At 36.1% G+C, this 25,628-nt stretch overlaps 1 protein-coding gene across 1 annotated transcript in view; it reads left to right on the top strand.

Annotated features, from left to right (window-relative positions):
- The window catches only part of ELP4 (elongator acetyltransferase complex subunit 4), a 256,406-nt gene extending 231,890 nt beyond the window's left edge, over positions 1–24,516 (top strand). Inside the window, exon 10 of the mRNA XM_067532071.1 lies at positions 21,808–24,516. Coding sequence (XP_067388172.1) covers positions 21,808–21,939 — 132 coding nt within the window. The 3' untranslated portion in view covers positions 21,940–24,516. The remainder of the gene's footprint in view (positions 1–21,807) is intronic.
- Positions 24,517–25,628: the final 1,112 nt, after the last annotated feature.

Genomic DNA, 25,628 nt, shown 5'->3' with positions numbered 1-25,628 from the left:
CCTGAGGCTTGAAATACAGCTTAGTTTCATTAGGAAATAGTTTTCTCTTCCTGATCTAATCTGTAGAAATCTTTTCAGATGGTAAAGCCACAAAACATCCAGGCAAGTAGAAATAGATGTTTTTTCCCTAATTATTGTTTAAAGTTTACTTTCATCTGGTACTTTTGAATTATCAATTTCCTGTAGTTCATATTTAACTCATGATTTTAAAATAGAATTTCCATATTGAGGTAACATTGAAATCACTTTACCAATCAAGTCTTAAATACAAACTCACTTAAGAAAAGTTACAGTTCTGAATGAATGCGGCCTGTCCTTTAGCCCTTATCCAGTAGTTCCTTTTTCCTTGTATAATTGTTTTGCTGTACTAGTTTGCCAAGGGGAGTTCAGCATGACTGCTTGATCACCAATATGATTTTTACACTGAGAGTTACATAATCAGTATTGATGTAAAATATGACACAGCAGGCTTCCAGAACTAAACAGATTGATCAATGTATTGGGTTTTAAATTACTCATTGGTAACTGTTGAAGTCTGTAACACCAAAGTCTTTTTAGACAATACACCACATGAACAATCTATTAATTCCTATTGAGCAAATGAGATGTTAAAATATGAATGACATGACTTCTGTAGCTTCATTTAAGAGATTTAAGAGCTGAAATATATATATGGTACCTATGTTTATCAGCACTGATCTTTAGTATAGGAAGGAAATGATACGGGTATTTTTCCTTTTTTGTGTGACATTTGTCTTAGTTTGGTGCATGAAAAGTGAAGAAAACCATTACTGCATGTCTGAAATATTTAGTTCATGAGTTGAGTTGGTGCAAATATAGACATAATTGGCAATTCTATTTGGCTGTCTTTGATTATAAATGTACAGAAGTTCATAAAGCAATAATACTTTCAATATATCAGTAATACATACATTTTAAAAGACAAATCAATAATTTCACTTATGTAGCACTTTCATCTCTATCATACTTTAAAACATTAAGTAATAAAATAATTTATTTTTCTACTCAGAATAATCCTGCCAGACAGGCTTAGAAAATACCTGTAGCAAAGATGAACTTGTCCATGCATGCAAAACAAAATAAAATAAGATTAAAAGCTCCAGAAAATTAGTTTGCTTCAAAAACTATTAAATTGTTCCTATCCCTGGAGCTTTACCAATGTGCTAATTGTTGTGTTCTGGTCATGTAAATATGTTTTTGCTTAAAGTAAGGATGATTCCCTGGTACTGAGGAACTTGCACTGTTTTGGAGGAAGGGGGTTTGAGGGCTAAATAATATACTGTAATGAATCCTCCTTTTGGGCAGCACATGTTTCAGCTCTGAATGCCCAGAAATGCTTCACAGATGTACTAGGCTGCCTAGCAATGGGAATGTTCTAATTCTGGCTAGCTTGAAAAAGTAAATAGAACTATTGAGCATAAGTCTGATCCCAATATAAGACAACAAGACCCCTCAGCTAACACTTACATTTAGCCCCATTAAAAATTCCTCCTTCATAATCAGCAACTTGCAAAACCTATAATACTGGTCTCCAAAAATAGGTTTATACAGGGATATGTTGTCTGTGTGTTTTACATTGGCATTTATACAATACAGTTCATACACTGTGTCTCAGTGCTTTATAGAGCAATGAACTGCATACATTGGCGGGATTATGTAGGCAAACACATTGGCCATTATGCTATTAGCAGTAATTCACATACTAATACACTCTCATTTGCTTATGCTGTATGTATGTGAATATGGATATATATACATATGGATATATGTGTGCATATATATAATGTGTGTGCTTGTATACATGTACAAAAAGTTTATGAAACTGGTTCATTTTTATAATAAAAGCCTGGATCAAAAATTGTCAAGATCCTTGGGCCCTGAAAAAATCAGCTGAGGCAGCACTGTAACAGTCTATATCTGGGCTACTGCCAGATTTTCAAAACTCCTCCCACTTTCTCCCTCCAAAGAAAACACGTTTTTCAAAAACTGAATAGAATATTACTTATAAACAAAATATTCAAAATTATATGAAGACACCATGTGTGTATGAAAGTAATAGCTGGCAACACTGTTAAAGTTAGGAGTCTGTTGGTATTTCTGTTACAAACCCTATTTTTCTGAGTTGGTAACTCGGGTGTTAAAATTCACTTGCAGCTGAAACTTGGCAATGCATGTTATCAGTCTTGGAGTGGAGCCCTTTGTAAGGAAAAAATTGTTAAAATCTATCTAGATAGTTTTAGTCATGGGCAAAAAGCACTTTTACCAGCTTTATGCGCTATATTTGTGCTCTCCAAATAAAACATTTCATTTTGATTTTGTAAATGTATTTATGAGCGTTTTCTGTAACATTGCAAAGTAATCCTTAAACTGAGACACAAGTTTAATAAGTGACAGGGAACTGCAACAGGTTTGCTTTGGATACAATATGTACTCCTCAAATGTTCAGATGCTTATCCAACTTATTTGAAACTTTCTGAGGCTCTCAATAAGCTATTCTTCTTGTACTAAACCTTATGTCTTTGGAGGGCTCAGATTTTCTTTCCTTGTCCTACCTGCATGTATAGTTTTGTATGTATGCATATAGATTTGGTGGGGAGGCTGGAGGCTCTTCTCCCAACATCTCTTTTTCACCAGGGAGACCTTCTCCCTTGCCCTGCAAAGTAATCAGGCCCCGCAATTCTGGCACTTTTCCAGTGAACTGCCTGTTGCTTAATTCAAAATCTACTTATTGTGGGGCCAAGAGTGTATTGTGTGTTCCATAACACATGAGATTTGGATTAAATGGCTCTAGGAACATTGTAGATGGGTCAGAGATGGAGTCTTGCAACAAAATCAGACAGGTAAGGGTGTGGAATTCTGAAGAGAAGAATCTGGGGGAGTCACAGAGTTGGTGCAGTCTTTTGGAGAGTCTTAGTGAAGGGGAACAGGCCAAGAGTTCCAGGAGCCCCGGTCAGGGCTATCCATACATCCACCGGGATTCACAGAGTGAGATTTTACAAGGGAAGTTCCACACCACACAGCACCAACGCCCCGTTACATGCACTCAGAGGAGAGAGACTCAGCCTGCTGAAGCAAGCACAGAGGCAGTTGCAGTCCACTTCTTTCAGACACCGATGAAATCACCAGACTGTTTACTACAATATGTACTCTGAATGTTCTTTCCTCTCTGCTGTCAGACTGTTTGTTCCACCCCTCACACTTAGTTTTTTCACTTCAGGCTAACTCCTACTCCATCCTTTCTTCACTCCCTCTTTTCCCCTTCCTTTTTCCACTTACTTCCCGCCCCTCAGTATGCCTGCTCCTTTTCATTTGTCTTTTTGATTAGCTCATCCCCTCCTAACAAAAATTCAATGAAAAAATGTTTAAAAAAAAAAAAAAAAAGTAAACAAAAAATTTGTGGCACTAACATGACACCTGCAAATGATGACATTTTTCACTCTGCTTGTATGTTATACTTTTCTCCCCTGGCCCTTTGCCTGTTTAGATTGTAAGCTCTTCAGGACAGGGACTGAATTTTACAATGTATTGTACAGTGCCTAGCACAGTGAGGCCCTGATCTTTGTTGAAAGACTCCCATTTGTTTCAGTGGGTTTTAAATCAGGCCCTAAATGGTTAGCTGAAGAGTCTTCTGGCATGAGGCAATCCCCAGCTGGCATAAAACCAGCATAATCATTTGTGTGCTGGCTGTTCCCAGCCCTTCCATATTGTAGGGGTGTGCTTAATTTTTTTAATGAATTCTCTTCAGCCATCTTGCATGCCTTCAGGGTTCATTTTCCACAGACACAAACAATTGGATTTTAGTGGTACATAGTCTCAGAAAAGATTTCCAAAGTTGCATGTGCCAATATTTGCAGAAATCTACTTTTAAATTGACAAATAGGTATTCACACTTAAATACTTGCATGCTTATCCGGTCAGAAAGTAGAAACAATACCATGTGATTTATCTGACTAATTTAATTGTTAAATGTTTCATATATTAGCTTATCTCTTCCCTAAAACATGTATTCTGCAAAGCTGTAGTGAAGAGTCAAATACTATAATCAAGACTCATAAGTTTTGCAAAAAAGGGATTTTACAAAACCTATTATGAAAGAAAATGTTTTCATGAATGTTTTTTAATGTCAATTAAAGGTCTTTTTTTCCTCGGGATGGGGGGAGGGGACATGTCATTATTTAAACATTCTTCTGCAGTATTGGAAACCTAAACCAGAACTGTATTGTCCTAGAAATGAAAGTCAAAATTACCTGTTTTCATTGAACAACCTGTGAAGCATTACAAATGGTGAAAACTAAATAACATTTTTAAAATCTTTTAATTTTAATAGTCTAAAGTGTTGTTAATTTTATAGGTAAATATTTTTAAAATATTTTCATATTGACAGTGTGCCATTAACAAGGTGGAATATTATATGTAGTTAAAGATCTGTCTATCAACTATCCTCGGGGGAAATATTCCCTCTTAACAGCTGATATTAACAATAATACATTTTGGCTGTTTAGATTATGCTTCAACTAAAAAATAAAAATATATATATATATTTATATGCCAGAGGTGCTTACTTTAACATGAGATTTGTTTAATTAATCATGATTAAATGTAATTCTGTTACAGATACCTGAATAATAAAAACTTCATCTACACTACAACTAAAAAATAATAAAAACTTCATCTACACTACTATAACTCAGTCAGTGGACCTGGTTACAATATGACTGCTCCCTGACCTACTTAAAATAATATTAAAACTTGTAATGTGAACAGGACATAATAGGGTCCCAGAATTGAGTTAAAAGCCAGGCCTGTTCAAGGCGTTATCCCCATTATGAGGATATGGATAAGTACTGTCCACACTACAGATTTTAACTATGGGTAAGTAGGTCAAGAGACAGCTGTGTTGTAACTGGGCCTCAGGGCTAAGCTATGGCTCTAGTCTTGATGAGACCTGAGTATGATGACATGACTCTTATAATCAGTGCAGTGAGAGCTTGGAATTTCTTGCATGATGTTACTTTTTTGTCATTTAAAATAAACTCCGTTCCTCATTAGCTGTTAATTAAGTGTTCTTAGTCTGTGTAGTATTGGCAATGATTTACATCTTGTTTACAGTGATATTGTGAGATTTGTATGTAAATTGTTCGAACCTTACTTTTAACAGTATGTCCAGATCAATACTATGTTACTTCTTTGTGCACCTTATCCTATATAAATATAATTAAATGCTCCACGATGTATATATGCATTGTAATCTAAATACACACTGACAACATGGCAACAGACATTGCATTGACATAGTATGTTGATTTCAAAGGAGCTGTTACGATGTATCTTGTTAATACATCTTTGTAAAATTTTATAAAACTCTACTAAAGCTTGACATTGTAACAACTAAAGAGCAAGGTTGACAGCAGCCTCCATGTCAAATCTTTGTCTCAACAAAACTCTGCTGTCCTGGAGAAAATGTAAATCCTCATCTGCATGTCTTCTGTGTTAATGCCAAAGATGGTGATAAGTTTGGCAAACAGACTAATATGTTCTTTGTTGTACTTGCTAAGTGAGAGGTAGATTTGGAGGTAAATCATTAAGTATAGGTTATTGACTGTGGTAGGAATAATGTGCTGCTGAGCTAATATGTGTAGCTAATATGGATTTTTTTTATCTAATCTTTAGCTACACAAGTTAGAAATGCAAAATGCACATCAGGACATCATGTAAACGTCATTGAGGAGCTCTTCAGTCCATAAACCAATGACATACAATGGCTTTTATGCTGTGGCTTCAGGCTTAGCCGAGCACTGGTGGCATGCTGCAGCCAAAAGCTGGAATGCTACATGTTTTTCATTTAATTGAAGCTATGCCAAATGTTACCAATTGGCACAGACCCTACTTTCAAATATTTCCAAACACATTAGTCATATGTATTGTATTGTTGTACTAGATATATTTTAAATGTTATCATTAATAATGATTTAAGAAATATTGAGCAAATTAGAATTACTTAATCTTAAAATACATTGATTAAGAGGTGACTTGACTGAAGTAATTAAAGCAGTGAAGGGTTGTTAAAATATTAAGATTGATAATCTAATTGAGGATGTTGGACAGATTAGAACTGGATAGCAAAGGTATAAAATTAGAAGGGATGCATGTAAGAGGAAGTATTATTTTTACAAAGAGTGGTAAGCATATGGAATGGAATCCCACTTGGTAGTGGAGTCAAGTAGTATGAATGACTGTAATGAAAAATCAGGTGACTGTATCAGCTTTAATGCATTTAAACTGTATTAATGTTGTGCTTAAAGCAGCTAGTTTCCCTTTCGGAATTCAGGAAGGAATATTTTGCTGAGCATCATGTTTCTCCAGATTGACTCTGTATTGTTAGATGAGAGGGGTTTTTTTCACCTCCTTAATTACCCAAAGATTTGTTTTTGGGTTTTTATTTTAAAAAATGTAAAATGTGTTTAAGTGTATAGGATGCCACCATGCAGCTCCAAGCATAAAATGCCCATGACCTGCTTCTGGTGCTCAATATCTAGGTACAAGAATGAAAGCAGTTTTGTGGTACTTTTGGATCATATATATTTTGCATACAGACTTTGGACCTTGCCCTTTCAGCCAACCAATGGGTGCTCTTCATAGAATGTTAATTATGGTTACTCCACTCCTCTGCTCACTTCTGTTAAGAAATAGCTAGACTGTTTATTCAAAATTCATCAGAGTGAATATGACACATGGTCTGGGGAAAATAAGTAAATAGACACTTTTGTGTATGAGTCATGCTGACCAGGTCAGGCAGAAAAGCAGACCTGGAAATTTATTATCCATTAAATAATTCTTGAGTCTGAGATTTTTAAAAAAGTACTATTCAAAGTAATTGAGCTGATGGATGGAATTGAGCAATGGAAACCTGTGTGAGAGCCAGAAGTAGTAAGGAATATTGCCGTCCTTTCCCTGGAACTCCCTTGTAGGTCCCAGGGCAGAATTTAGAAGTTGGGAAGCCGTACCTCAATGCTGCTGTTAAAGAGGCTAGCAGGCAAGCAAGAGTGCGCATTGCAGATGAGTACCTTTTGCAGTGTTGCTTTTGGATCTATCCACTCTCCCTTGATGAAAATATCCTTATGAACATTGGCAGGGAAGTGGAAAACACAAAACATAATTTAAAATGGAATTTTGAAGAGAAGAATTGAGGCCATACTATTTAAAGGCTGCCATATCAGAAACTAGAATTTTTAATAATTAGTCTATTTCAAAAAATTCAAATTGACAGTATGTCTTAGAAATTATTCTGTGCTAACATAAACATTAGTAAAACTTCACTGTTCATCTATCTTTTGACTTTTAATTTATAGCTCCATGTAAATTATATCTACATTGAGCTGCCTAGTCCTCCTACAGAGAGCACTGTACAATGTTTCCTCTGCCACATCCACCCTGCCTGCAAGTTTGTCCTGCCCTTGGTCGTGTGCAGCTCCGTTCTGTGTGGAACTGCAAAAGTGAAATTTACTAAACACTTGGGTATGTTTTGTTTTACAGTCTGCTGTGCAGAATGGGGTTAAAATCCTGGTCCCATTGAAGTTAATGGCAAAACTAACATGGTCTTCAGTTAGGGTTGGGATTTCATCCCAGAGCATTGTAGCTGCGCTCTTACCCTATAGCCCTATCACCACATGCTTAAACCTCATGTGCAAAGTTGGATGTGGTCAACATTTAATGAGGCTCTGCATGGCCTCAGGGGGTCTGCCTATGCAGAGCTCATTGCTGGATCAGAGCCTTGGAGACAGTACCTCAAAGGGAATTCCAGGTGGCAAAGAAAGGGGTGTTGCTGATTCAGTAGGTTCTCTCTGAGTTGATACAGAACCAATGTCTCATACATAATATTAGGGGAGGGCACTGCCTCTGGAGGTGTCATCTTTCAGATAAGATATAAAGTGCAAGTACTGATCACTTGTGCAAATTAAAGATCCATGGAATTTTTTGCTAGAATGGAAGTGTTAGCCCCAGGGTGCCTGCCAAACTACAAATTGGTCACTCTGCCTCTGTCAAAGTCTATCGTGGTTTGAGTTTGATACACTATTCTTCACATCATGCTCTCTACTGTTTTGTAATATTCCTGTGCAATTAAATTGTTACCATGCTTCATCTCAGAGGTTAAGGGATTTAAGTGACACATACGCTGATTCCTGCAGCATGTTTGTGTGTGCATGTTTGTGTGTACTTTTAAAATATCCTTCTGAATGAAAGGCTCTATATAAATATAAGATTTTTATCATATCTATTTAGATTACTCCAGTGGCTCCCCTTTCTCTATTGCATCAAACGAAAGCTGCTTATCTTCACTTTCAAGGCCCTTCTTGGCCTAGCCTCACCCTACCTGTCATCTCTCATTCACTGTCAAAATGTCAGTTCCCACCTCTGATCAGCCAACAATGCTGGCCTCCATTGCCCACTTGTTAAATTTTCAAACAAGCACCTTCCTGCTTTCTCCAGGGTTGTCCCTCATACTTGGGAGGAATTCCCCATAAAGATCCACAAGGTACTTCATTACCTTCCTTCAAATCCTCCCTTATAATTCCCCCTTTTCATGATGCCTACAAAAAACTTGACAACAATTAGACAGTACTGTGCTGACACCACTGCCTATCATGCTCACCAATATAGTCTCATTGTTTCTTTGTAGTCTCCACATCTGTCTGTCAGTAGTTGTCTCTTCTCTTATACTTAGATTGTAAATTCTTTGGGGGCAGAGACTGTCTTTTAGTTTGTGTTTGTACAGTGCCTTGCACAATTGGGTCTTGATTAATGATAGCTGGAGCTCCTGGGCATTAATAATGAGATAACAGAAAAAGGATGTAGGGAGAAAACATAACAACCAATAGCTGAGAAAGGAGATGCAGAAGAGAAAACGGGATAACAAGGAAGTACAGTCTAAGAAGAATGGGAAGTGGATATTTTGAGGTTTATAAAATGGTAAGAATTCTTTTTCAAAAAGAGAAACATTGAGAAAGTATTCAGTTATTTCCCCCCATCCAGCAGCCAGTGCCCCTCCCTTTCACCCTATTTCACAACATCCAAAACTCTCCAGTTGTTTTTTTCCATAACCCAAATCCCACAGTCCACTGGTGACTGAAAACAATTGTGGGATGCAGTGAGTCATGGGATAGGTTTTTTGGCCAAGTTTTGAGTCACAGACCCAAATAAAAAGAACAACTATTGGTTTGGTTTGTCATCTTATTGCCAAAAAGCTTACATTTCAAAATGTTGAGCTATCTTGGTAATAGCCAAATACAATGGTTAACGAGTACAATAAATCTGTTAACTTCAGTTGAGTTACTCCTAATTTATGATGGGGTAATAAGAAGAGAATCAAATCCATTGCCTTTTGTGATGAGTTTCAGTAATTTGCATGTTATGCCTGTGAAGCTGGCAGACCATGTGCCAACTCATGCCCAGGCCCCTAGGCCTCAACTAAACACTAACCAATACATAGCTGGAAACCAGTCTGGCTCACCTGTTAATATTGTTAAAATAGGTATTAGGTTTATGAAAATGTATTTCGTGTTAAGACTTTATGAGTTGCTTGTGAATTGCTGCTCATTTATAATATCTGTATTCCATGTTATAAGGTAATATTTAAGTGTTTGCTCTGAAACTATAAACCACCAGTCAGGAGAGAAGGATTACCAACTGTGAAGTACTAGTTGTTACTAGTTGATAACACAGTTGTTATCTCCTGTCCAACAAAAAAAAAAAAAAAAGGCCCATAAACACCAGATAAACTAATGTGGCACCTCAGAGGACCAAAGACTTTGTTGATTGCTCCTGCCCTACATCCATGAAGAGAAGACATGCATGTGGACTAAGCCCATCAGCTTGAATTCCTGGGGAAGGGAATAAAAAAACTCTGACAAGAAGAAACTGTTCTTTATGCTGCTTGGACTCGGAGGCAAGGATTACTAAGCATAAGCAAAAGATCCCCAGTGCTTGTCTGAGGTTAGCCCTGAAGGACTTATGGAGTTCGTTTCTATTACATTTTGAAACCTAAGACTGTGTGTCTTTACTTACTTTACACTTGTAAATAACTCTTATTTTTCTTAGTTAATAAATCTTTAGTTGGTTTATTATAGGATTAGCAAAAAGAGTTGTCTTTGATGTAAGATCTAAAGTGCAATTGCCCTGGGACACGTGACCAGTCCTTTGGGATTGGGAGTAACCTGAATATTGTTGTGATTTTTGTTGTAAGGGACCATCTAGCACGAAAGCAAGTTTATCTATGTAGCAAGGTAGACCCAAGAGGACTGTCTGTGACTCCATGGTTAGGCTATTATGGTGCCTAAAGAGTTTACACTTGATACTTCATTGGTGAAATCTAAGTACAGAATTCACAACTAGTTTCGAGTTTGTGCCCTGCTTCTTAACAGTCTGTCCTGTCTTAACAATCTTCAGCCATTCCAGACAACTTGACAATGTCTTCTTTCTTTGTCAAAATTAATGATTTATATTAAAATTTATAATAGTGGTCACAGAGTAATCTGAACAAGAATTACTATCTTTATTTATGTTGTTGTAACTTATTGCTAAAAACAATTTTCTAGCACATATAGAGATGATCCCCGTGCAGCCCTCAAGCAATTCTGTTAAATGCACGTCAGTTCTATGATTTCTGAAATATTTTAATGTTTAACTAGCCAGTGAAAATGATTGTTTCACCTACAGTATAGATAACTACAGTAAATGGTTTTTCAAGTGTGAAAAAATAACTTTATGAACCAAATTTTTAATATTGGTACTACATAGTATCTATAGCAGATTTCACTGGTTATTTCACTAAGGAAGTGTTAATTAATATACCATTGTTTGCAGAAGGTTTGTGTATCGTGGCTAGAGCACATAACGGGAAGTCAGATATAATTTATTTATTTGTATAATAATAGCACCTAGAGACCCTCACCAAGACCTCCTTCTTCCCTTGGGTTCTGTTCCTAATTTTGCCACTGACTCACTCAATGCAGATCTGAGAGAAGTTTGTACTATGTGTGTTCAGAGCAGATATCTGTGTGCTCAGTTGTTATGTCCATTGTGTAACTGTGGGCAACTCATTTACACGACCATTGCTTACTTAGGGCCTGATCCTGTGAAATTCTGGGTGTTTTCAATTCCCATTGTAGTCACTGGGTGTTGAAGCAGGAATACTGGTCTCACTGCATCTGTTGACAAGTGTTAATATTTCTGTGCCGTTCAACACCCTTAACTGAGGTCTAGCTATACTGGCAAATTCTCCATGTGTAGATGCAGTTTATACCAATTCCCTGAGTAAAACAGTGGCAAATCACTCTTTTGCCGGTATAATTGCCTCAACACTAGGGCTTGTTATGGTATAGAAATGTCAATCATACCCTTACCAAATTTACTATAACATGAAAAGTTTCTAGTGTACACCTGGTCTGAGTCCTCATATCCCAGCCTTAGGAGGTGCACACCTATTATTCTCCCCATTTTACAAATAAAGCAACTGAAAGGTCATTTCAAATGGAGTTGGGAATAGAAACCAGGTCTGTAACAAAAGTCTTATTCACTCAGATGTACTGCCTTTCAGAGTGAATGTGCCAACACTGTTTGCTTAACTATGGTGCCTACAATCACTGCCTTCATTGCTAGGCCACATTCCCCTCCTGGAGCCAGGAGTAGAATCCAAGAATTCCACTGCTGGATCAGAAATGGTTATGGCACTGGCAATATAGGTCATATTCCCTCTAGGGGGCTGGTCTATACAGATGATAATGGCCTACTTTGGCTGACAATTATTTCCTTAGCTCAGGCTGCGTTGTGGTTCTGAAGGTCCTGGGTTTAAACACTGCTGATGACCCAGTGGGTAAAAATTAATTTTGTAATTAAAGACTATCATAATATATAGACACAAGAGGGCACGATTAATGTAGCATGGGTAATCTTAATTCTGGAATTTCCTAATTTTTGAGTGCTGGACTAAATTTTAATTTTCTTTTAATGTAGGGTGTTTTTTTATGATAGATGGGGCTGGTAGTACTGCCTTTTATTAGGATTGTCTGACGCTTCCCATTAGAAGACTCTATTTTCAGTTGCTTATAACTTTGGTAAACTAACCATTTGGGTTGAAAATTTCCAAGCCAGGTATTTTGCCTCAGGCTGCATTATTTTGGAAAATTTCAGTCAAAATAGTTAAGGTATTTCTCAGAACGAGACTAGGAAAAATATGTTGTTTAGCCCATGTTAAATAATTCTGGTTTTAGTGCCCCCATATTGTGGAGCAGGGACTCAAAATTTGGCAGGAAATGGCCTTTGTGTCAGGGATGTGCCTTTTGCTGAAACTGTGAAAATCCACTGAAATATAGCCAAGACATAAGCCTCTGAAAAAAATACAGTTCACACATGATCAGTAGACCCTTCTTTGATTTTAGCAGCTAAATTCTCTGAAGATTCTGTCCACACTGGGCATGCTTCAGCTGCAATTCTGGGCTGCTGTGGGCCATACCAAGCCTAGGTCTGGACACCTGAACTGATAGGAGGGAGACTGTCTCTCCTGTGCTCTTAGGGTATGTCTACACAGCTACTAGATACCCAAGGCTGGCCTGCGCCAGCTGACTCAGGTTCACGGGACTCGGGCTCCGGGGCTGTTTCACTGCTGTCTAAACTTCTGGGTTTGGGCTGGAGCGTGAGCTCTGGGACCCTCCTGCCTTATAGAGTCCTAGAGCCCGGGCTCCAGCCTGAGCCCGGAAGTCTACACCGCAGTGAAACAGCCCTGCAGCCCAAGTCCTGTGAATCCAAGTCAGCTGACATGGGCCAGCCGTGGATGTCTAGCTGTTGTTTAGACATACTCTTCAGTGATCCCCCCTGCCAGACACAAGCAGGTCACTTTTCATTCTTCAGCCCTTTGTTCCCTCATGCCTTTCCTCACACATTTTCATCAATATGTTTGTCTCTCCTCCCTATCAAAGTTCCTCCCACCCCCTCCCCATCCCATTGAACATAATGAGCATTTAGGGATGTTTTTCTCTATTTTTCTGATGTCCTAGCAGTGCACTGTTGGAAATTGATACACAGTTTTCCATCATCAAAAAGGGCCACAATGACCACAGCCATGATCTTAATACCTCACAGAAATATTTTTAAGCACTTTGAAAACTGCAGACAACAAGTGCCATATGGGTGAAAGTATTGATTTTAATATGGTGAAATATACATTTATTTAAACATATCTCTTTAATGTGTATGTTTACCTTTACTATTTCTCAGGTCCTGATATTGTGACATCAAAAGCTGTCTTGTAGCATTGAAAGAAAAAAAACACTAATCCGTGTTGTAGAAATTAAATTAAAACATTTAACTCATAAATTACTGCAATGTAAAACCTTCTTATTGGGCCTACACCTTTCACTTATAATATATTATACAAGGGACTCTTGGGGCCTGAATGCATAAATTGTGGGTCCAGTAAAAAGGTATCCCATTACATACCTTGTAACTTTTTCCCTTGCATAGCTGCATACAGCTCCAAACACTATCTACTGTTTACTGTAATAGAATACATAGATCCCTGGATAACACTACATGCTTTATATGTAGTGTACTGCATATATACACACTCTGTTTTAGCAGTAGGGTATGCCTTTCCACTCTCCACATAACTTCTATGTGTTCTCTAGTCTTCTTGAAGACACACACACATCCCAATACACACATTCTCTTTTTTTCCTACTACAAACAGCTTTGAGTGACTGCTGCACCCACTGATTAATGATAAAATATCCTAAGGCTTAACCAGCATGATTGTTAGGCAAATAGCCCAAAACCATCTCTAGAGTTACCTCCAGTTGTACAGCCACGCAATCCAACAATAAGTCTAACAATCAGATTGTACAGGGGGAAGGAGAGCTAATAAGATCAAGAATGCTGAGTGTTTAATTCTGATTTTGCATCAGTCTTCATTAAAATGGTTAATTTGACCAGATACTCAACACAATTAATATTAATAATAAGGGGGAAGGAACGCAAGCCGAAATAACAGGTTAAAGAATATTTTAGATAAATCAGATGTATTCAAGTAGGCAGGGTCTGATTAAATTCATCCTTAGGCAATCTCAGAACCAATTATCTTTGAGAAATCATGGAGGATGGGTGAGATCCCAGAGGACTGGAGAAGGGCAACCATTGTTCCCTTTTTAAAAGATAGGTACTAAGGGGATCTGGGGAATTATGAGTCAACCTTAACTTTGATACCTGGAAAGATACTAGAACAAATAATTAATCAATTTAAAGTACGTAGAGGATCATAGGATTATAAGTAATAGCCATCAAGGATTTATTACAATCAAATAATGCCAAACCAACCTAATTTCCTTCTTTGACAGGGATACTGACCTAATGGATGGGGGGAAGCAGTAGATGTGATATAATCTTGATTTTAGTAGGGTTTTTGACACATTCACGTGACATTTTCATAAGCAAACTAGAGAAATGTGGTCTAAATTAAATTACTATAAGGTGTGTGCACAAATGGTTGAAAAACAGTACTGAGAGAGTAGTTATCAATTGCTTACAGACAGCTGATGATTGGCGCCTTCGCGTTTCCTCTCTGGGCGGAGGAGTTTTGGCCCTGGGAGGCTGCCGTTTCTCCCCCTGGAAAGGGTAGCCTCCCCCTGGTAAGGGTAAGCCTCCCCCTGTGAAGGGTAGTATCTTTTAAATCTATGGAGAAAACAGAAATTTTATTTCATACCGGATTGGCGCTGGACTGGGTTAAAAACGCCCCCGCTACTAGTTTCGACGCCCCGGCTAGTAGTGTTAAATTGATTAGGGGTATTATTCATAGAGCCGGACCGATGCTATCTCCTTATGCTATAGATAGAGTAAAAGATGGAATAGCTGGTTTTATGGATGATTTTAATCTCTGAGTTGGAGAGAAGAGTGTTGTTCGGGAGGAACAAGAGGATTTTAGTGAGAGCCAAGTTTTAGATTTTAATCTTTTACCGATGGCTTTTACGAATGTTTTATATAGTGACCTTAAGATAATTGATTCTAAATCTAGCTTTTATGACAAATATTTAGATTCTTTTGATGATCCATATTTGATAGAATTTAATAATCTTAATAATAATAATACCAATTTTAATAATTTACAACATGATTCTATGGAAAATAGAAGAAATATTTTAGGAGATAATTTTAATACAAATTTTATGAATACAGCTAGTTTTAAAGAGAGTAGTTCATTTAAAGAGGGAATATTTTATTTAGAATATCCCGTAGATTGTTTTAATTGCCCTATATGTTCACAAATTTTAGCTAGTTTCGGTAAATGGGCGAAGCATATAAATAATGTACATAAAAGCACTTCAATAAGAGTTATTTGCAAAAAATGTGGTAAATATTCGCAGTTCCATAACATAGCTTGCCACTACCCCAAGTGCAGGCCCAAGGAGGTGGATAACTCAGAGAAGAAGTATGCCTGCACGGTCTGTGGGTCTGCCTTCTACACTCGCTCGGGGCGGAGTCAACACATCAGACATAGGCATCCTGCGGTGAGGAATGAGGAAAGAAAGGAAGCTAGAGGGTTGGGAAAACAAGTCACTCTCAGGTATGGACAGAAGAGGAAATTGAATTATTGATTCAGCTTGAAATAAAATATGCAGGGATTAGAAATATTAATAAGTGTATAGAAAGTGAATTAAAAACAAAAACAAATAAGCAAATATCAGATAAGAGGAGGGACCTGGCCAAGAATAAGGTTAAAAAGGATGAAGATTCTATGGTTTTATGGGAAGAGGGCAGGATGGGAGATATTTTAGAAGATATTCCTCCACGTGAGAAAATTAAACCTTTAAAAGATACAATTTTAATTGATAGGTTTTTAACAGGAGTTAGGTGTAATGGGGCTCGTATTTTAGAGAAATTGGATTTTATTGAACAGCAATTAAATGCTTCTGCCACTGTAGCAGAAGGTTGGGGATTATTTGAGGAATTATGTAAATTGTTGATGAACTCTCCTCATGAAGATGTAGAGAATTTGGAAAATAATAAAGAAAATAATATACAGAATGATAATGGGAAACAAGGAAGAAAAGTGGGTAAGCCTCCTGATAAATATAATAGAAATAGAAAATATGCTGGGAGAAAAGCTAAATTTAGATTCTATCAAACCCTCTTTGAAAAAGATAAGAAAAGGTTGGCTAGGATCATTATGGGAGAACCTGATAAAGCGACATGTAAGATAGCAGTTAAGGAGATTGAAACCTATTATAAAGAAATTTTGGGTAGAGAAGGACATGGGAATACCAGAGGATGGCCAAAAGTAAAAGAAGTGGTAGATAATGAAATTTTAAATTGGCCTTTATCAGTTGATGAAATTAGAGAAGCCTTAAGAGAGATTGATAATAGTAGTGCTCCTGGACCAGGTGGAATTAAGGTTAAGGATTTATGGGATATTTATAATTTAGACAGTAGGATTTTAGTAAGGATTTTTAATATTTGGTTTTTAAATAGACAGATTCCAGAGTGTTTTAAAGGCAATCGTACAATCCTAATTCCTAAAGTCAAGGATCCACAAGAGTTGAAGAAAATATCATCTTGGAGGCCATTGACTATTGGTTCGATTTGGATTAGGTTGTATACAAAAATTTTAGCTAAAAGATTATCAAGTGCTGTTAAATTATGCCCCAGACAAAAAGGTTTTATCGCAGCCTCTGGCTGTGAGGAAAATATATCGATTTTAGAAAAGTTAATTAAAGGGGCCAAGAAAAATAAAGACGAAATAGCTGTTGTTTTTATTGATCTTGCTAAGGCATTTGATTCGGTTGGCCATGGTCACATTTTAAAGGGGTTAAAGAGATTTGGGATATCAGAGAGTTTTATTGATATTGTAAAGGATTTGTATACAGATTGCTACACTGAAATTAGTGTTGGTGAGGATAAGACAGAACCTATTTTAATTAAGAGTGGAGTTAAGCAAGGTGATCCGCTCTCCCCTATTTTATTTAATATAGCCATGGACCCTCTTTTATATAAATTGGAAGATGAAGGAGATGGTTTTATAGTGCAGGGTAGAAAGATAACTTCATTGGCCTTTGCCGACGATATCGCTATATTAAGTAGGTCCTATAAGGGGATGGTTAAGAATTAAAAAATTCTTAATCAGTTTTGTAAAAATTCAAGTTTAAAAGTAAATGTTAAAAAGACAAAGGGCTTTCATATTTTCCCAAGCATGGGAACATATGTTATCAACCCAAAAGATAAATGGGGATTAGGTGATGAATTAATTGATTATATTCAACCTGGTGAGTCTGAAAGATATCTAGGTGCAAGAATAGATCCATGTGTGGGAGTGGCTAATAATTCCCCTAAGGAAAAATTAATTGATTGGTGTGAAAGTTTATGTAAGGCTCCGTTAAAACCTGCGCAGAAATTGATAATTTTAAAAGTTTACATTTTAACGAGAGTTTTTTATGAATTACTTTTAATCGAGCCGCCACTTTATATGTTAAATGAATTAGATGTTTTAGTTAGGAACACTCTTAAAAAGATTTTACATCTTCCCCAGTGTACAACTGACGGGCTATTCTGTGCTAGAACTAGAGATGGGGGTTTAGCAGTTACAAAATTTAGTACCCAAATTCCAAACATGTTAATTCGTAAATGGAGGAGACATATTGTCTCCAAAGATGATTGGATAGATTTCTCGTTTTTATATGCTGGGGAAAATTTAGTGGAGAAAATTTTAATATATAGTGCTAAAACGGCTAATCCTAAAACGTGGAGAGAGGAAGAGTTTTTAAAATGGAGTAATTTAAGATGTCAGGGAATTGGTATTAAATATTTTAAAAATGATGGTATTAGTAATTCGTTTTTAAAATATCCTTGCTTGGCCAAGTCCTCCTCTCTGATTGCGGCATTGCAAACGAGAGCGAATGTTTTTCCCACCAGGGAAGCTCTAGCAAGAGGACGGAAGATGGAGGAAGGGTTATGTAGATGGTGTGGTAAGGTCAAAGAGACAATTCCTCATATCTCTGGTCAGTGCATAAAAATGAAAGAAGCAAGAATTAAAAGACATAATAGGATAGTTAAAGCACTAATTGATAAAGTAGGAAATAAAGGATGTAAAATTTGGATTGAACCTTACCTTCATAATAAAGAAGGGAAGTTGAGAAAACCCGACCTCATTATTGAAAAGGAAGGAGTGGTAGCCGTTGTGGATGTCACAGTTAGATGGGAAGACAACGCTGACAGTGTGGAGGCAGCCCACATTGAGAAGGAGGCATCCTACTCTGAGTTGGAGGAGGAGGTGCTGCAGCTCACTGGTGGGAAGATCATCCACTTTTTTGGATTTGTGGTTGGGGCGAGAGGAAAATGGAGTGAAAGAAATGATGAAATTTTTAAAATTTTAGGTATTGATAAATTTAAAAGTTTTAAAGAAAGTGTGTGCAGACTTGCTATGTATGCTACGACGGATATGTTGGCTCTTTTTAGCGATAAACAGTGAACCCGAACATTCATTTCGTGTATCCTGTGGATTTTAGATATATTTTAGATATAGATATATTTATTCTCCATATTTTAAATTTTATCAATGGGCTTTAGTTTTCATACTATTGACCTGTTGACTATGTTTAACTGTCCTTTCATGTAATTTAATTTAATTTTAAAATTAATTGAATAATAAATATTACTTATAGGTTAGATCTTGATTTTAGATTATCTTAGCTACTGAATACTAGATTGGATGGCGGACTGGCCGCATAGTAACCAGGAAAGGGCAGGTATTTACGCCTGTACAAGTCAAACTGGGAAGAGGGCTCTAGTGGGGTCTCATGGGGTCAGTCCTGAGTTTGGCACTATTCTGTATTTTTGTTAATGATTTAATAATGGAGTCGAGAACATGCTTATAAAATTTGCGGATGATGCCAAGCTGGGAGGGCTTTGAAGCACTTTGGAAGACAGGATTAGAATTCAAAATGACAAATTTTGGAGAATTGGTCTAAAGAGGATCTGGGGGTTATAGTGGATCAGAAATTGAATATGAGTCAACGATGTGATGCATTTTTTCAAAAAAAAAGGCTAATATTCTGTGGCGTATTAGCAGGAATGTCATATGGAAGGAGTTAGTTGTCCTAAGCACGGGAAGTAATTGTCCCAGTCTACTAGACAATGATGAGGCCTCAGGTGGAGTACTGTCTCCAGTTTTGGATGCCACGCTTTAGGAAAGATATGGACAAATGGAAGAAAGCCGAGAGAAGAGCAACAAAAATGATAAAAGATTTAGAAAATCAGACTTTTGAGGACAGGTTAAAACACTGGGCATGTTGAGTCTTGAGAAATGAAGATTGGGGGGACCTGATAAGTCTTCAAATTTGTTAAGGACTGTTCTAAAGAGGATTGAGATTAATTCTTCTCCATGTCCTCTGAAAGTAGGACAAGAATGGATGGGCTTCATCTGCAGCAAGGGAGATTTAGGTTAGATGTTAGGGAAAACTTTCTAACTATACAAGTAGTTAAGCTGTGGAATAAGCTTCCCTAAGAGATTCTAGAATCCCCGTTATTGGAGATTTTTAAGAACAGGTTGGGCAAACACCTGTCAGGGATGGTTTGGTTTACTTGGTCTTGCCACAGAGCAGATGGCTGACTTGCTGACTTCTCTACGTCTGTTCCAGTCCAATATTTTTATGATTCTATTATTTTTAAAAAAAACTTTTTGTTTGCTGCTTTTCTGTTGGTTTTGCTAAGTTTCTGTGAAGAAGAGTCTTCAAAATTGTCAAGAAGGTACAGAATAAAGGGAAAATTTATATATTTTAAAGCTACAACTTAAATGTAAAAAAAACATAGGTCAGGAAAACAGTGAATAAGAATGTACATAAATCTCTTGGGTCTGACAACATCCACTGACCCTTTCTCATTGCTATTCGGCTGTCATGAGAACTGTAAATTTAAACTGGATAGCCACACAGATCAGCCTTTGCCTGCTATTGAATTTTCTCCTTTCATAATGTCAATTTTATAAATCACTTCAACTACATATGTAAAAGTTATTTTGTTACCTCTCTTCTGAACGGCTGTGACCTGTTTCACTATTTCACTATCACCCTCAAAGTGAGCCATTAACTCACAAAATGGGCAGAAAAACTACAGCATGGTTTTAGATTGTGCCTTTTTTTCCAACAGTTAAATAATAATAGACTCATAGACTTCAAGGTCAGAAGGGACCATTATGATCATCTAGTCTGACCTCCTGCACAAAACAGGCCACAGAACCTCACCCACCCACTCCTCTAATGAACCCCTAACCTATGACTGAGTTATTGAAGTCCTCAAATCATGGTTTAAAGACTTCGAGATACAGAGAATCCACCAACAAGTGACCTGTGCCCCATGCTACAGAGGAAGGTGAAAAATCCCCAGGGTTTCTGCCAGGTATGGCAATCAGCTAAACCCTGAGCATGTGGGCAAGACTCACCAGCCAGACACCTGGGAAAGAATTCTCTGTAGTAACTCAGAACCCACCCCATCTAACATCCCATCACAAGCCATTGGGCGTATTTATTGCTAGTAGTCAAAAATCAGTTGATTGTCAAATTAGGCTGTCCCATCATACCATCCCCTCCATAAACTTATCAAGCTCAATCTTGAAGCCAGCTAGGTTTTTTGTCCCCCACTGCTCCCCTTGGAACGCTGTTCCAGAACTTCATTCCTCTGATGGTTAGAAATCTTTGTCTAATTTCAAATCTAAACTTCCTGATGGCCAGTTTATATCCATTTATTCTTGTGTCCACACTGGTACTGAACTTAAATAATTCCTCTCCCTCCTTGGTATTTATCACTCTTATGTATTTATGGAGAGCAATCATATCTCCCCTCAGCCTTCTTTTGGTTTGGCTAAATAAGCCAAGTCCTTTGAGTCTTATCTCATAAGGCAGGTTTTCCATTTCTCTCATCATCGGATAATGTCAGAATTAGCACATATATTCCATTTCAAAGAACTCTAAGAGTTAAAACATTTTTATTTAACATAATTAGGAAGGAGAGAACAAATAGCACCTGGTTTCTTGAACAAGAACTATGTGATTGTGAACAAACTATATAATCTCCCTGCCTCAGTTTCCTCATCTGTAGAGTAGATTTAACAGTGCTTACTACTTCACGAGGTATTGCAAGATTTAATTTGTGTATAAATCTAAACACAGATGGAATATGCCATAGAAATACAAAGTATTCTTATTAAGATTTCGAAGCAGAGTAAATAGCTTTAGCTTCTCATGTTATATTATAATCAGTGTGATTTCTGTATTCTTCATCAGTGATATACTGCTTATTGCCTTTAAGCTCAGCCACTAGACATAATTTGTGTAGAATGTTTGAGAGAACAAATATACTTATATTATAATGAGATATCAATTACAAGGCTCAATCTTGCTGTTGATACTCAAGCAAAATTGCCATTTACTTCAAGAAATGAAGGATCAGGCCCACAGTTACAACTAGATACATTTTGCAAACTTGGATTTTCACTTCAGAAATGTTTATGAGGAAAATCTAATCCAATTTTGCAAAATAACAGATTTTGTAAAGACATCATTTGAAACACATATTTATCTGGATACCAGTTTGAAAAACAGTTGTAACAAGTATTGGATATGTGAGATAAATGTTGATCAGCAGAGAATAGGAATGCATTTTGAAATATGCTATCTAAAGAAATTTAATTACAATTGTTCTGTTCTGTCTTTCTCTTTCTCTCCCCCACTCTCTCCTGAAAATCTCTTGCCACAGCGACTACATTTGCCTCCAGACTTGTCAGACACAGTGAGCCGCTCAAGCAAACAGGATCTGGCAGAATCCACCAAACTGCTGAGCTCAGGATGTGGTGCTATGGCCATAGGCAAGAAGCACCTGGACTTCTAGTGATTTCTACTTAGCAGTTTCACTCAGATTTATATGTCACTCTAATTATGACTGTTAATGACTTATGAAAATATTTTTCTTAATGATTTGACCCAGCAGTCCTTAAAAATACACATTGTAAGATGTTGCCTCATTTTCTCATCCTGATTTCTTTGAAAACATTTTTTGTTTGTTTGCTTTTTTACAAAACATGTGCAACACAGGTTTTGTTACATTGAAAAATGATGCATTGCACTGTTATTTTGCAAATTTTTTTGTCATAAAATATTAAAATTATTTTATTGTTAAAATTCAAAACAATAGCAAATGTGTTGTTTTTGCACAAGCTAAATGTGTCTGTTCAACATGATTGTATTAAACATTGATTATAAATGTAAAATGTAAATTAGACAGTATTGTGAACATCAGTAAATGACATAAAGGAATTCATTATCACATATTATTTTAAAGGAAAACTTAACAATTATTAATTGGAAAAATAATGTTGTATATCTTAAAATATTATTATTGTTCAAAACAAAAGTAGATGACATTGTTTTACAAGATATATAAACAGTACATTTAAAAATGTATTGCAGTATTTCATATGTGTGCTACTATGTCAATAATTAAACTGATAAAGAATTTTTCCATAGTAAGAATATATTATAGGTAATTAGTTTGCCTTATGGGTTAATAAATGTATTAAAATGCACTTGAGTGGAATTTACTAAACATAGAAAAAAGAATTGATTTCCTTGTGTAGTTCAAAACAGTAATCCTAAACAATTGAAGTCAACACTATGAAATTATGTCAACAGACATAATTCAAGATTGAAATTCAAACTGACAGCTACATTAATGCTAGAAAACCAGAAGAGTGCATTGGAGCTTGGGGAAGAGAATCACAGAATGCTGGTCTAAAACAGAACAGAAAATAAAACTAGCTCAGGTTTCCATACCCTCATGTACACTATTTGTGAACTTATGAATATTTTGTGTGCATGTGTGTACATATATCTGAATGGAAAATCACTAAATATATTTTAAAACATCTCCTATATATTACTTTGTATTTGGAATACTTGGCAGTGCTGATCTGTAAATTAAATGATTTTGTATTATTTCTGATTTATTTCGTTTTGACGGGAGGTATATTGTCATCCATGGAACTTCCAAACCAGATTTTGGACTACCTTATGGTTTCAAAATTCAATCTTTATAAGGGGATATAATATGGCTAGAGTGAAATTGACTTTTCAAATAACATTTTAATATAATACAAATAATGTTAATGTCTTTTGATGAGGTGCAAACTAAAAAGTTGATTAAATGGCTTGCTTTTTTTATACAATCCAGGTTTTACTTTATTTGTTCTTGACAACACTGTGTGTAAAACAAAGACATAGCTTTTAAAACTGTCTAACTAATATGATGAATGTCAATCACTTAAAAAACTCCACTGTAGCATAAACACATACTGTATACAGCTTTTATTCTGAATTAGAATAATTGAATCAATGACAGTGATTTGCCAGGATGTCAAATCTATCCATCATAACCTGTCACCACCAGTTTATTTTTTGTGATCAAAATCAAAAAGACTACTATTTTGTCATCAGCTATTTCATTAGTGGTAACAATCAGGATTTCTTTTCTCTCAATCTTTTTTTTTTTTTTTTTTTAAGATATGCCTATTTTATTTTTTTATTTCTAAAAACGCAAATCCTTTTTTAATCAAAGTTTCAGAATGGAGCTGTCAATTTCATAAAGCTAAAAGACATCTACATTCTTATACGAATATACTTAAATCATCATTGATTTAAAAAATATCATTTGTCCTTTTGCATTATGTGAAACGTTGAGCAGACATTCTCATCAAATGCTTAATTGTTCCTTTAGAAAGTATTACATAGTTTAAATATTTGAATTCAAATCATTTAAACAAAATTAACACTTTACATATTCAATTATGAATTTTTACATAAATAAGTAACAGGAAACATATATGGTAGTTCCATCTGAAATGTGAAGTCATCAGGTATATAAATTGCTTGTCAACATACTTAATAGGTCATTGACTTAGCACATAGGCAGAAAATGTCACTAAAATTCACAGCCAATTTCTAGTTAACATGACTTGAAAGTAGATGGTAAATAGTGTGTGTGTATATAAAAATATGCATTTATGACATCAAATTCAAGTGCTAAAATAGGGTTAGCATAGAAACTAAAAAAGTATTTCGAATAATAAAAGTACAAGAGGAAATCCTCCTGCAAATCTAGATTAAAATGTTTTTTCTTGTGTTTGTTTTTCTGATTCACTGAACATGCTGTGTGAAATAAGTTTTACAGTATTCATATGTACAGTGTTTACCTAAGGCAAAAACATGTAGCAAAATTTCTCCTCTCTTTTCTTCCAAAATATTGTATCAGTTACAACAATATATGGCAGTGACTTGGCTTACCCAGTAAAACTGATGAGTAAAATATTGTTATATACATCCTATTTGATAGTGTGTATGATGTAGCATTCCATTGGATACATGAACAGACCTCTTACCTCTCATTTTTGGGTTGAGGTATTGAATAAAATATTTAGACATAACATTAAACACTGTGAAATTTCTTCATACTCACTTTTAAGTGTCTGGTATATGACTCCCAAACCCTATGTACAAGAATTCCACTACATCTTGCTGCTCTTTATTTGCTGATAAATATTTTTACCACAGGAGGCACAACAGGTACTTGAACTGAAGGACTCTACATTTCCTCACAGAAGAATTCATTGCTGACTCCACTTTGCACCCCACCTTCAGATCCTCATTGTTGCTTTGGGTGGGAATCCTGTATGAGAATTCAAGTGATTCAGACATCCTTTTATATGGTTCTTTTCCTTTCCTGAACAGACGTTACAAATCGTAGAGTTTCGGGTTTTGGGATTATTTTTACGAAAAAGAAAAAAGTTGAGCTACTTACCTCTCAGTGAGCTTCATGCTGAAACCACCACACTTACTGCAGTGAGGCAGGTATGAGATATGTACCATATAAGCAGAGAGGCAATAGAGTCTCTATGCTGAATGCATTCCCAATTCAAATTTACAACCAGATCTTTACACAATTATGACAGAGAGTGAAGAAAGCGGTAATGAAATTTAAAACAATATGTCAAATAAGGATTCTTTATATAATTTAGGTTGTGTTGAGGCTATATAGCTATTTGGAATGTGAGGAGAATGTGATGATAGATTGAACTATATCTTTTTTAAGGTACTTGTAAAGAAATTTGAAAAGCAACTCTGAAGATGCAGCACAATTTAATTTTATGTAACAATAGCTATTATCACCAGAAAATGCATTAAACTACTTCAAATAGGATACATGTGATAACACACAAACTAACAATGTTCCATCTTAAAATGTAATTTAAAATAACTGTTATGCTATACTCAACTTTGGGAACATGGCAAAGGTATACATTAAAGAAAAAACCTGTATCATTCCAGTATTGAAAACTGGCCCGTTACATTGGAGCCAAACCAGAGTAAGCAAGCCCGAAGGCTTTTTAATTGCTTGAAATTTCATAGGCTTAGTCTTATACCAGAAGAGAGTAAGTTTGAGATCAAGCAAACAAGCTGTTTTTTAATTATGAGATTTAGGAAAACAAGTAACTTTTCACTTTTTTAAATTGTCCATTCACAATTAAA

Source organism: Emydura macquarii, unplaced genomic scaffold (genome assembly GCF_026122565.2).
Source record: "Emydura macquarii macquarii isolate MOO-44397 ecotype Brisbane River unplaced genomic scaffold, CSIRO-AGI_Emac_v2 contig_3240, whole genome shotgun sequence".
NCBI classification, from domain to species: Eukaryota; Metazoa; Chordata; order Testudines; family Chelidae; genus Emydura; species Emydura macquarii.
This window is presented reverse-complemented; position numbering and strand designations above follow the sequence as displayed.